The 14,461-nt window shown below is 41.9% G+C and overlaps 1 protein-coding gene across 6 annotated transcripts in view; it reads left to right on the top strand.

Moving 5' to 3' along the window:
- The window catches only part of CACNA2D1 (calcium voltage-gated channel auxiliary subunit alpha2delta 1), a 657,865-nt gene that overhangs the window by 318,781 nt on the left and 324,623 nt on the right, over positions 1-14,461 (top strand). For all 6 annotated transcript variants that reach the window (XM_083183071.1, XM_083183072.1, XM_083183070.1 and 3 more), the window contains exon 5: positions 4,360-4,404. In XM_083183071.1, coding sequence (XP_083039197.1) covers positions 4,360-4,404 — 45 coding nt within the window. The remainder of the gene's footprint in view (positions 1-4,359; positions 4,405-14,461) is intronic.

Genomic DNA, 14,461 nt, shown 5'->3' with positions numbered 1-14,461 from the left:
CCATAAATAGAAGTAAGCTCACCTTGTTTATTTGTGTAAGCTGTTTTTTGATAAAAGCCCTGAAGGGCTGAAACGTCACTGGTCTTTGGCTACGAGTCGTTTGTTTATTGGATTAAGTCCTGAGTGCTGCTGCTATTTTCTACATGTTTATGGGTTCCTGCTCCGGCGCTATCCCCGCTGAAGGCACCAGGCCCTAAGAGATTTTTGATTGATTGGAGTGCCAGCCGATTACACTATGTATATATATATATAATATATATATATATATAGCGCGGTGGAGTGGTCTGGTACTCTGGATGTACAATGCGGCCACCGGGGTGCCATCCTGAGGGGTTAATATAGCTGGTTTTGAATTCCTTAATCTAGAATCACGAGGCGGCACTCTCCGGGTTTTGTGAAAAAAGTATATTAAATCACAACATGTAAAGCAATAGTGGACAAAAACTCAGGTCATGGCTGTCAACAGTTTCGGGGAGCAATCCCCTTCATCAGGACGACCAACAAGGTGAGTAGTGAAAAACAACAAAACAAAACAATATGTGTTTTGTTTTGTTGTTTTTCACTACTCACCTTGTTGGTCGTCCTGATGAAGGGGATTGCTCCACGAAACTGTTGACAGCCATGACCTGAGTTTTTGTCCACTATTGCTTTACATGTTGTGATTTAATATACTTTTTTCACAAAATCCGGAGAGTGCCGCCTCGTGATTCTAGATTAAGGAATCCAAAACCAGCTATATATATATATATATATATATATATATATATATATATATATATATATTTTGGGGGATCCGCACTCACGGCTAACCCTTGTCAATGTTCAGGGTGCTCCACTTAAGCAAACATCCAACGATGTTCCCAATATATCACAGGTGTAGAGCCAGAAATAGATCCACAAGGAGCACTCACCAATAAGACCAATAGTAATTTAATGGTACTTGTTAAAGATACAAAACATCTTACTTTTGTGAGGAGGTCGACGTTTCGGCCACTAGAGGGCCTTTGTCAAGACAATTCACCTGGCACATCCGTACAGCACAAGCACATCAAGTACTTGATGTGCTTGTGCTGTACGGATGTGCCAGGTGAATTGTCTTGACAAAGGCCCTCTAGTGGCCGAAACGTCGACCTCCTCACAAAAGTAAGATGTTTTGTATCTTTAACAAGTACCATTAAATTACTATTGGTCTTATTGGTGAGTGCTCCTTGTGGATCTATTTCTGGCTCTACACCTGTGATATATATATATATATATATATATATATATATATATATATATAATTATACATGCTATATATTTTCTTCCATTATACATTAACATAGTTTAGATTGGTGATATCTGATACTGGGATTTGGATTCCTGGATACTAATTAAGACTTTACTTTTATTTATTTTCTTTACCACCAAAGCATTTGCAAGATTACAAATGACTGGTATTTTTAGCTACCACAACCTTAATTGCAAAATATACTGTATCATATGTGTACATTAATAATATTTGTAGCATGTGCATACGTTTTAACAGCAGAGTTTGGCATTTGATCCAAAGCCAGTTATAATGAGGAAGGTGTTTGCCCCTGGTGGGAGTGTGAAATGAAACAGCTGAAGCATTACAGTAGGTATAATGGTAACACAATTCCCCATGCTGTCTCTAGCCTGATAGAAAATCCTTACAACATTTTTTTGTTAAAATAGTTTTCAAATTAAAAGCAAGTGGACCAAAAAAATAAAAAAATGAGACCAGATAGCACATCTCTTACATACACAGACTCTGGTGTAGCCAAGTGTATTTCTGTTGAATTCTTCAGCCTCTTACACTTTTATTACAGAAACCACACTGCTTTCCAGTTGTTTGTACAGCTCCACTGACATTGCATTTTTCTGCATATAATTTCCCATTGAATATGTGCAGTAAAATAATGGTTTCATTGTATTTGTCTTCAAGACAGAATAATACAATTATTCCAAGCAATGTATAAAATATAAATAGGTGTCTATGTGTATTTAATAGCTGCTCTTGCAAAATTACAACTATACTTATTTTTTAGTCTTAAAAAGTCCAGAGGCGTAACTAGAACTTTTCGGACCCCATAGCAACATTTTTAAAGCCTCCCAATAGCATTGTCACAGTAGAGAGAGAGAGAGAGAGAGAGAGACTGAGGGTGACAGAGTGAGCCAGGATATGATGGAGAGACAGGGAGAGATGGGAAGAGACAGGGAGTGAGAGACAATGTCAGGGAGACAAGGGGAGAGAGAAAGGGTGTCACAGGGAGAGAGACAGGTGGCCAGATGTAAAGCTGTCCGAGTATGATGGCCATGCAGCGAAACATAATTAAAATAATAAAAAGATAATTGGGATATTTGTTGTGACAGGAAAACCATAATGAATTGACATGTTAATGGGAAAATATTAGGTGGATACAAGCAATTACCAGTAAGACACAAAGATTTACTCAGCCGCACTATGCCTGGGTGATAGGGAAACATATTAATGTGACTGCAGATACATTAAGTTGCTGGTGTTATGATAGCATTTGGGAGAACTGTGCTATGCACCATACACACAAGCAAGAGTTGAGGTGTGGGCAAGGGGGCACAGTAAAGAGCAGAGATGTGGGAGAGGGGACACAGGAGAGAGAGGGGGTTTATAGTATATAGTATATAGTAAATAGTATAAATAAATTGTTTATAATTTTTTGAGAAACGTCTGGTACAATTATTTGGAATAGCCAGCGCAGGCACTACTCTATTGTTTTTAGAAACTGGAGAGAGAGTGGGTGTGGGAGAGGTGGCACGGGAGAAAGAATGGGTGTGGGACACAGAAGAGAAAGAGGGCACGGGGAAAGAGGGTGTGTAGGAAAGGGGACACGGGCATGAGAGAGTGGAGGTGTGGGAGAGGGGACACCGGAGAGAGAGGAGCTGTGGAAGAGGAGGTGTAGGAGAGGGGACATGGAAGAGATAAGAGGTGTGGGGGAGGGGACAAGGGAGAGAGAGGAGGTGTGGGAGAGAAAAATATGAAAGACAAAAGGGGATGGGAGAAAGCAAACATTAGCAAAGACTGGCAGGAAGAGAGGTGATACAGAGAGGAAGATTTGATTTAGAGAGCCAGGTAATGTGTGCGGAAGGGTGAGGGTGAGGGGCAGAATTGGAGCCAATGGGGGTTGGAGGGGAGGCTGGCGAGCAAGGAGTTTGACTGGCATCAGTTTGTCCCTCCTTATCCCCCCCCCCCCTCCCAGTACAAATGGCACTGTATACATCTGGCAGTGGCAGCAGGTCTTCAACTCACCATCTGCCAGTGCTGGGTCTCCCACTAAACTGCTGTGCCATGTCTCCATTCCTGCGGCCGCCAGCAGGTAGTGTTTGGCTATATAGCCAATGACCCGCACATTCAGCAGGTCTGGTTGACATCACTGAATGATATTGTTTACCAATATCATTCAGTGTGTACACTCAATATCATTTAACTAGTCGTCTAGTGTGTATGGGGCTTAACTGTCCCTAATTTGCATAGAGTTCCAGGTTATGAAGAAACTGTATGTCTCTTTAAATATAACCATTTTTAAGTTTTGGCTTACTGCCTAGTACAGCAACTCATATACTTTATGGATTCTTCTTACTCTCTGGTATTTATATATTTAATATTTACTGAAATTAATATTTAAAAATGTAGAATTGACACTTTACAACATTTTAGTAAGCATTTTATGATAGGAAATTTAGTGCGTGAAGGTCAGGTGAGTCAGTGTATTATGTTCTTGTTGTTCCTGTACAGCAGCAAATTTGGATTCAGTACGAATCCCGACCGCCGAAATACTGACAAGGTGGGGCCGTCTACAATCCCAGGTGCAACCCGGGTTGTTGGTATAAAAGAGGTATTACATAACACATGTGGGCACATCGAGGGGGTCCCAATGACGAGATTTAGCCTGCCTTTACAATGCTGTATAGTGGGGCGGTTTCACGATGCTGTGATCGTGTGGCCACGCCTTTCCTCAGTTAGCTTGTATATAGATGTAGCACATGCATACTAATTGCAGAATGTACATGTCATATTACTGTAATCTAATGGATTTTTCAGGAATCTTCGTTTTTTATAATAAATATAGCTTTATCTTGTTACTCTTCAAATATACTTTAAATAAATACTTGTAATAAGTTTTAAAAAAAAATTTTGTTTCTTCAAAAGCAAGTGATATATAATTTTAATAAGTTTGATTGCAATTATAGTTCTCCTTTTTGCAATGTTGTTCATGTGTTATACAGAAACTTTGCATCACAGATTTAGTCAGTGTTATGTTATATTAAATATGCAGTAATGGAACAGAACAATAACTTTTTTTCTTACATGGTCCACAGGGAAATGATACAGTTTACTATAATGCAAAGGAGGATCAAATGGATGTAAGTAACTATTTTTACATTTTATATTTCCTTCTCCAAAATTATACACTGTTTTCTTGTAGCTATACAGTATGTTTCATTTTTTTCTGGTAAAAAGGTCTGTTTACACATTCAACTTAATTGTTAAAGCAGTTTAATGGATTTAGTGATGTGTCTGCATTCCTCAGAAGCAGGACTGCAAATATATCATGAAAGCCCCGCTGCTACTGTGAGGGTATGGCCAATTGTTGGGGCATGGCCACACCACACTGTATATTGACCACTTCTACAAATGCACCGACCCACCCCTCAATCCTGATCACCTGCCCAATAGGGAATGCTTGACGTTAAGCTGGGTACACACCTACAGATTTATTTGTCCAATCTATATGGTTGTAACAAAAGGTTCATGTGTACATGTGTATTATCACGGCGCCCAGTACGCCAGTTTCTTAGTGGGCTATTCTGCGTAGTGACATCGCATCGCATTGCATGGCACTTTTTTTGTGTCATGCGATGAATGCGATGCAATCTCACTAGTTAATTTATTCACTGCACCCTGTCCGCATATCGCATCGCATCGCATTACACTTAAAAATGCATGTGATCGCATGTGATTTTCTGTATGTTGCGATTTACCCCAAAACCCCCTGTGTATATGTATATCTGATGCAACAAAACACACAGTGTATATGTATATGGAATGCATTTGTATTTTTCACACCCCCACTATCCACGTCACCCCGAAGCGTGGCGAGTGCACACTTTACACGTCCTCCTGACTTTTTCATACCACCACTATCCACATAGTAGTAGTGTAGTTGACTTTATATAGTGTGGAGAGCGCAGCGAGCCACCACGACCGAAGCGTGGCAAGCATACGCGGATTACTTTACATGTATTCCGCTTCCGCTCGCCACGCTTCGGGCTCGGTGGCTTGCTGCACTCGCCATAGTATATAACTTCAGCTCCACGCTGACATGGATAGTGGGGGTATGAAAAGGTCGGGAGGACGCGTAACGCGTCCCCTCGCGGGGCTCGCTGCACTCGCCACGCTTTGGGATGACGTGGATAGTGGGGATGTTTTGTGAACACATTCACTCCTGCAATATCATACATCTGACACAGTAATGACGACATGTGTTAACGAATAACTGTATTTTACTTAATAAATAATTATGAAATAGCATATTAAATAAATGAATCACATTAATAAGAATAAATAATGACAATAATAGCAATGAATCAAGTTACAACATAACAACATTAATGAATAAAAATCATGAACACAAAAAGAACATAAAACAGTCAATCTGCCATTGGAAGGAGCGTAAGTGCTTGAAGGATGCGCTCAAATGGATTCTCAGGACCACCGATACGCCGCTGGGGCTGCGCCATAAGGGCCATGGTGCAGACCCCCGCATCCATTGATTATACAGGACCACAGTTTTATTTAATAATTGCAGCTGTCGCTCACAATAATCAATTGATGTGAGCTCCTCTGCCCAGGAATATATAAATCGAGTCAAGGTGAGGAACGATAAGCGGCACCCCAGAAACCAATGCGCCGCTCTTAGGCTCACCTTCTGACGGCATGCTTTAATATGGCACCGCCACATGCACTCTTTAACTGACAACCGCATAGGGTGCCCGTTAATACAATTCTGCGTCAGCGGCAGCAGATGATGGTGCTAAAAGAAGAGGACAGCCTCCTCCTCCGTCTTAGGCAAGCTGAACATATTTGTCACTGGTACAGCCATTTCCAACAATTCTCCTGCATGTCTGAGTGATGCAGCCATTCCAGTCAGTAATTCACCTCAGACTGATTCTGACAGGGAGCAGGAATACTACCTCTGACTGACTAGGCAATTTACGCTACCTACGCTAATTCTGAAACCACAGTTATGCTAAATGCCTAACACACACCAATATAGAAGTACTATATTAACTACTGAAATCGCATCGCATCGCATGCATCACATGGCACTATAACGTGACATGTGATGCAATGCGATTTCACTACGGTAGCGTACGTATGCTAATTGGGTGCCCTGATAATCAGGGCAGCCGAGAGGAATGCCGGGCCCCGGTAAAATGTTGGGGGCGTGGCCTAAGTGTGTGTGTTGTAAATGTTTAGAGGAGGGTAAAAGAAAACTCTAAAAACTGTAATCTCAGAAGCAGCACACACCTACAGCATGTGCTGTGCTGACTGCAGGCTCAGCATGACCTCTCACGCTGTCAGTGAGACACTCATGCTGAGCCTGCTGTCAGCACAGCACATGCTGTAGAAGGGTGTGCTACTGTTGCTGCCTGGGAGGGATGGAGGGGAAAGGGAGGGGTCAGACCAGGGCCCCTGTGGGGCCCCTTCAGCAAGCCTGGGCCCGGGTAATTAGTACCCACTCCCCCCCTCTCTCGGCTCCCCTGCTGATAATACACAAGTACCGAACACAAACCTGGAAATTTATGGAAGCAAATGACAGTCAAAAGTTTGCTCCCAAATGCTGGAAAACAGACAATCTACAACAGGTAGATAAATTGGTTAAATCAAACTGTTAGACAAAAACAATTGGATACATTTGTTATATTTTCACTATTTTGGAGCAAATTTAATTTGGTCATATACATTTCCAGATTTTTGTTCCCACTAGACAGATTGGACAGATACATCTTTAGGTGTGTACCAATCTAAGGCTGCATCACAATCATCCTTAAACGTATAAATGGTGTTTTCAGTTAGTAGTACAGAAACCATAAATTGGATGTCGGAGTTTCGAGGCCGCAGCAATTTCATCAGGATGGCAAACAGTGGTAAATTGCTACATGCATGTACATGTAAGCGATTATGCGCATGTGCATGCCGTCAACATCAGTCCCCGTTGCGAATTCACAGCGGGGTGAGCCAACCAGAATGATGGCCTATAATCATAATTGTTTCTTTAAAAGGCACTAGTAAATTTGGAGCACTGTTTAGCAGGATAAAACAAAAAGGCAATCAAACATAAGCAAACAAGTAGAGTTGAGGTCACTGCACTCACCCCACCCCCAGGTGAAGCATGGTCAGTGGCGGCGGGTGGGCGTAAAGCAGGTCAGCAGCAAACTAGGAAGCGGATACGAGTAGTAGCAAACCCCCCCCCATTTTGCCTGGGTCGCCGAGGTGCCTTGCACCGACCTTGCATACACAGAGCCGATGCACACTATACACTGTGCAAATACACACAACACATTGCTTAAATACACAACACACACAACATACATACCCAGCATACATACATATACAGCGCATACATTAAATCAAAAATTCATATTGAACATACACAAACACATACAACACAAGCACCACATACATAAATATCTACATATACACACAACACACCCTCTGCATGCATCCGCAAATACCATACATACACACACATCACACAAACAAATCCACCTACACACCACTATCCAAGAGAGGAGGAAAATAGGAGATCACTGCTGGAGTCCATGTTAGTGGAGGTGCTCAGTAGCTTCCTCTGCTGGTGCCTGTATAATGCACTAAATGCAAAGAGTTTGCATGGTTCAAACTCTCTGTGATTAGCAGGTGTGCGCTGATCATGATGCTTGCGGGCTCTTCAGAGACAAGGGCTGGCCCCATTAACCTGGCTCCACTATCTCAGGGAGTTTTCTTGGACTCCCAGAAAAGCAAGAAACCCCCCTATATGCAGCCCACTTCCCTTGTGACGTGGTCAGGGGTGAGGCAAAGGCAGCAGATATATTGTCTGATCTTTTAATTTTTAGTTATTGCTGGTTGATGGCAGCCAGCTTTCCACTCTTCCAATAAAAACAGATACCATTGGTAAATTGTGTAAATTAATTAAGTACATTTTTATTCATTGATATAAGACGTTAGTCTTATATAATGCCAGCATACTCTTTAGTCGTGGGGGAAAAAAAGCAATATAAATTAGTACTGATATACACGTTCATATAAAGGTCCAGATGTATCAAGCTTCAAAAAGTGATAAAGTGGAGAGTGATAAACAGCCAGCCAATCGGCTCCTATCTGCCATGTTACAGGCTGGGTTTGAAAAAGGATAGGAGCTGATTGGCTGGTTGTTTATCACTCTCCATTTTATCACTTTTTGAAGCTTTATACATCTGGTCCAAAACCTTAGTTGCCTTTGCAGATATTGTATATTTAAGTATAACCCAGTACCCCCGATTGAAATTTGTTAAAGAGTTGGACAATCCCCTGGAGCACAGATAATGAACCACTGAAGCAGTTCAACTTGGCTCAAAATTGTGTGGTTTGCATGAACAAAGGGCACATAATCAGCCAATCACATGACACATCTCTTTTACGTCTCTTGTGCCTCATTATCAGACCAGTACTGTTGTGTCTAGTTACAGAAATGTCCCCAAGCAGCCTTCTTTTTTTTATGCTGGGGGATTTAACCTCTTTGAACATTTTTGCCATTTATTTTGTCACCCATGAAGGTTGTTATTCACAGACATTATATGCAGAGGTCATAGCTTAAAACTTAAATAAAGTTAGTTTGAGGAGTATTAGATTTAATCAGATTTTTAATATTGTATTTATGTTTTATTTATTTGATTCATTGAGTTGTTTTTAATTGTTTGCAGTATATAAGCATTCTACCACACAATCCCCACAAACCCAAATATTCACTTTTATAAAAAGCAAAATGAAAATATTGCCACTGCACATTAAGTTAACTTTATTTTTAGCAATTACTATTGGACAACATGTTGAACTATATTAATATATCTATCTATCTCTCCTACACACACACATTAAATGGCAAAAAGTACATGGGTGCCTGTACCTTATACCTGTATTTACTCATTGACCATCTCTTTCCAAAACCATGTCCATGAAGTATTTAATGTGTTGATATTCCATTTGATATAACATCATCTTAGTTTCTGCATTAATATACTTTCAGCCATTAGTGAGGTCAGGTAATGATGTTGAGCCATAAGGCCTGGCTTAAGGTGATAGAACAGACAGTACTTCTCAGTTAAGAAACGCATTTAGACATCTATCACCCATAGATTTTATGTGGAAGGACTTCCATTTGCTCATCATTCCCCCACCTCAATTCTGTTATACATCTCCTGTGTCGGCTTCAGACTGATGCCAACAAGTGAATGATGCCTGGCAGATAAGGATCTCACACAGAACTGTGGCATCTGAGGTTCCTGATCTCAGCCAGAGACCAGAATCAGCTTTAGTTGGCAACACATCTTTAGACCTGCATCTAAAGCTTTATCTGTGCAAGGATTGTGTCAGATGAATATCCTATATGCCAGTGACAGCTAACCATGACACTCCAGATGTTTTTGAACTACACATCCCAGCATGCCCTGCTTCAGTTTTTCTATTTAGCCATGCTAAAACTGATGGAGGGCATGCTGGGATGTGTAATTCAGCAACAGCTGGAGTGTCAAGGTTAGCCATCACTGCTATATGCTGTACTTGTTCATCCATATATTGGGATACTAGCCATCCTGTATCCTGCTACTGTAGTCTACTTATTACTGAACACAGACACAGTTGAGTGGAATGTGGAACATCAGCTGGATTGCTACAACTTGTGATTATAGGAGCACTCTTTTTGGTACTTGTGTAATATAACGGCGCCCGATTTAATCCAAATCGCATCCGATATCGCATCCGATTTATCGGCCGATTTGCGGCCGATTTTCTGCCGATTTTGGGCCGATTTGATCTGCGATGCGATTTTGCGTCCGATTTCCGTCCGATTTGCGTCCGATTTTCGACCGATTTTTTGCCGATTTTCGGCCATTTCCTGATGATTTGCATGTTATTCCATCCTTGCACACCCCCAGGTACTATGCGATGGTATGCGATGTGATTTTCGGGAAAATGCCCCTGATTGTACAATTAAATATCGCATAGCAACGCATGCCAGCAAGTGGCATGCGATGCAATGTGAATTGCAATGTTAAATGCACCCCCATTGTTAACGCCACCCCCACTATCAACGCCAACCCGAAGCGTGGCGAGCGCAGCGAGCCCGCGAGGGGCGGCGGTACGCGTCCTCCGACCTTTTCATACCCCCACTATCCACGTCGGCGTGGAGTTGACTTTAGATAGTGTGGCGAGCGCAGCGAGCCACCGAGCCCGATTTTGGGCCGATTTGATCTGCGATGCGATTTTGCGTCCGATTTGCGTCCGATTTGCGTCCGATTTTCGGCCGATTTTTTGCCGATTTTCGGCCATTTCCTGATGATTTGCATGTTATTCCATCCTTGCACACCCCCAGGTACTATGCGATGGTATGCGATGTGATTTTCGGGAAAATGCCCCTGATTGTACAATTAAATATCGCATAGCAACGCATGCCAGCAAGTGGCATGCGATGCAATGTGATTTGCAATGTTAAATGCACCCCCATTGTTAACGCCACCCCCACTATCAACGCCAACCCGAAGCGTGGCGAGCGCAGCGAGCCCGCGAGGGGCGGCGGTACGCGTCCTCCGACCTTTTCATACCCCCACTATCCACGTCGGCGTGGAGTTGATTTTAGATAGTGTGGCGAGCGCAGCGAGCCACCGAGCCCGAAGCGTGGCCAGCGCAGCGAGCCCCGCGAGGGGACGCGGATTACTTTACATCTATTCCGCGTCCGCTCGCCACGCTTCGGGCTCGGTGGCTCGCCACACTATCTAAATTCAACTCCACGCCGACGTGGATAGTGGGGGTATGAAAAGGTCGGAGGACGCGTACCGCCGCTACGCTCGCCACGCTTCGGGTTGGCGTTGATAGTGGGGGTGGCGTTAACAATGGCGGTGCATTTAACATTGTAAGCACCCATCAGGGTGATTGTACAATTACAAATCGAATCGCTTCACATGCATCGCATGGCATGCATCGCATGGCATGCATCACATGCCGCTATATTGCATGCGATGCACTACGATGGAAATCGGGGGTGTGCAAGGTTTGCAATAATGGAACAGCATGCAAATTGGCCGGAAAAAGTAAAAAATCGGTCGAAAATCGGACGGAAATCGGCCGAAAATCGGCCAAAAATCGGCCGCAAAATCGCATCCGATTTTTCCATGCGATTTGCGGCCGATTTTCGGCCGATTTTCGGCCGATTTCGTGGGCGCCGTTATAATACACAAGTACCCTCTTTTTTGCTGGACCTATAAGGCACTGGAATTCTGTGCTTTCATAGAGGGCCAGGTAGCTTGGTTATTCACAGATGGTGATTAACAAGCTAATTGTATTTTTATGCTTTGATGTCCTCCCTATTTTAATTATAGATTACTGTGTTGGTATGTTATCTATCATCCATTATTAAATTAATAAATATATCTGTCTGTGCTCCAAGTATATTTTGTTTGCGTTACTTCTCACCAAAAGGGGTCAGCCCCATCTCTCTGAGATAGCAGCATCTAGATATCTATTTATATGATTTTTATCCAAGAAGTACTGGTTGTTTATATTTTCTTTAGTTATTAATAAGATGCATATAGTTGTATAGATCATGATGATCTGTATGGAAAGTCATCTCAAGAACTCCATGTGCATATGAAGGGAGTGTGCAACAAGTCGAGGGCCTAACCTTGCGGCACGGCACCATCTTTCTTCTGCACATGCACGTTGGACAGATGGATAGAGGGAGGGGCTCTCTCTTTGCTTAGACCGTCCAACCTGGCAATCGTCCCTTCTGGCAATTGGAAGTACGTACCTGGCATTGTGTAGTTTGTATTGACTGTTTATACCTAAGAAAAAAAAAACACAAGGGGTTAAAAATGTGTACTTAAAATAAGATAATACTAATCTTAGTTAAAGATTAGTGAATTTGTGTAATGGTTACTTTAGGGATTATTCTCTCATGAATAAGGTTTGTAGTTGAGTTTGTATTGCTTAATCAAATTACATTCTGTAAATAAGAACTGCAATAATATTGCATTGCAGATCACAGTTAATAATTATAACATGAGGAAGTTTTATGACCTAAGACCAAAAGAAAATTCCTGTTCTCTTTTTGAAATATAATTGAAATATATATAATTGCTGTAAGATACATTTATAACTTTTACATTGATTTGGTTTTATTGCAAATAAATAATAATTAAGAATTTTGATGGTAGTTTGTACTAATTAAAGAGTTACAAAAACTATAATTCTCTCTCCCTCTCTCTTTCTTTCATATTTCCTTATTTACAAGTGGAGCTTGCTGTTTTTGTTTTACCTATTAAACTGCCAACTGGGACTTCTGCAATGTAACGTGACACAACAGTATGTGATGGAATATATACAAAGTCTTCAGGAGGGGAGGGAGTGGGAACTAATAACCCAGGCTATGAGCTTGTTGGGGTGACGGGCACCTCCTCCCCTCCCCACAATTCTTACCTGTGAGTGGCACCAGCCGAGCACAAGCTGCTGTGTTCTGAGCAGGGTTATTCCACGAAGGCTGCTGTCACAGAGCAGCAGCAGGAGACTCATCTCTATGCGGATGGAGCAATCACACTTTTACATTACATTTTTTGGCATGAGGGTATGACCACATCTCCATGATTTGGTCATACCTCCTGCAATACCTGTCACTGCTTTCTATGGCCCAGTGTACACATGTTATTCAACATGGATCGCTATAGATTTTGCAAATCGAGCACTGCCAAGCAACTGCACATGTGCAGCATACGCATTGAGCGACTGAAAATCGCTTAGAAGAATAGCCCCCTATGTACTCTCCTTTAGTCCAATTTTATACTGGGGTGTCACAATACAATTCCTTACAAAAACATGAACATCCCAGACATGTATGTTAAGACCTTTTCTTAGCCACAACTACATTTTGATTATCTTTGAATTTGTTCCTTAACTTTTCTACAACTAAACATTAGCCTAGCACTGTTCTATCCTTTTGCTCGCCTGTGGACTGGGACAGTAAATTAGATGTTGTCCTCTCGCCTCCTGGCAGTTATACTGTATATTTTTTTTACATCATTTGAATTATTTACTTTATTGGAACACATATAACACTTATTACAAAATTATATAGTAGCTTAGTGAAGCTAACATTTTATTCACAAATATTCTCTTTATGCATCCAGTTAAAGTCATTAGATACCGGGGAATGTTCTATAGGCTGTTTTACATAAGTTACTTATCCCTTAACCGTCACATTATATGCCATGCTAAAACCCTTATGTTTGTATTCAATGCTGCCGGCGAGGGGGTTTAACATCGGGGATCGCAGAAAACAAGAAAACCACGCTGTTTAAAACCCACGCCGGCTGCTCACCCTATTCTACATTCTATGGACGACAGAGCACGGCGCGGATTCCCCCAAACAGCAAGGCTTGCGGCTAATGCAGGGAGCCCGCTGCATTTAGCCAAGAGCCTTGCTGTTTTAGCTGTCGCATATGCCGATTCCCCCTTGCTCCAAAAATGGAGGGGGATATGGCGTATGCAGGTGGTCAGTTGAATGCTGATCCTGCAAGCTTTGACCGCGAGCAGGCAGCACTGCTTGCTGTCACAGCTGTCTACCACCATTGAATACACCCCTTGTGTGTCTGAAATGCACCCTTTGGGAGGCATCCTCTACCACTGCTTTTGGGATTACAGTGTTAGAAAGCAGTATTAAATTAATATTAAACAATTTGCACTTAATTATTCCACTAATTATTTTACGCTGATTCTGGATTTTAGGGTATTTCCCAGTAGCTACTGAAATGTCTCCAGACTGCAAAAAAAAACCTTTATTAATAATTTCAACCAAAATCAAAAAATGTGATCTCCAGCACCAGACCACTGCTCCTTCACTTACACTGTTCCATGACATTACTGTATTTTATGGTTTCACAATGCATTTTATTGAATCTTCCTTAGGTAAATAAAGACTGGTTTTCCACACCATTTCCATTTATATAAAGTGACAATTAAACCATTGTTTCACATCTACATTATGGTATAAACCAAAGTTTTCTTAAATGACCCCCCAATTGATTTCCATACTTTCATTTAATCTTAGTCATGCGTTTCGGTTAACACCCTCCCCATTTTCTCATTTCTCTCCACTTTGTACTTTCTCTTCTC

This window comes from Crinia signifera, chromosome 4 (assembly GCF_055691185.1).
Source record: "Crinia signifera chromosome 4, ASM5569118v1, whole genome shotgun sequence".
Classification (NCBI taxonomy): domain Eukaryota; kingdom Metazoa; phylum Chordata; class Amphibia; order Anura; family Myobatrachidae; genus Crinia; species Crinia signifera.
Note: the sequence above shows the minus strand (reverse complement) of the source record. Positions and strands in the feature narration are given on the sequence as shown.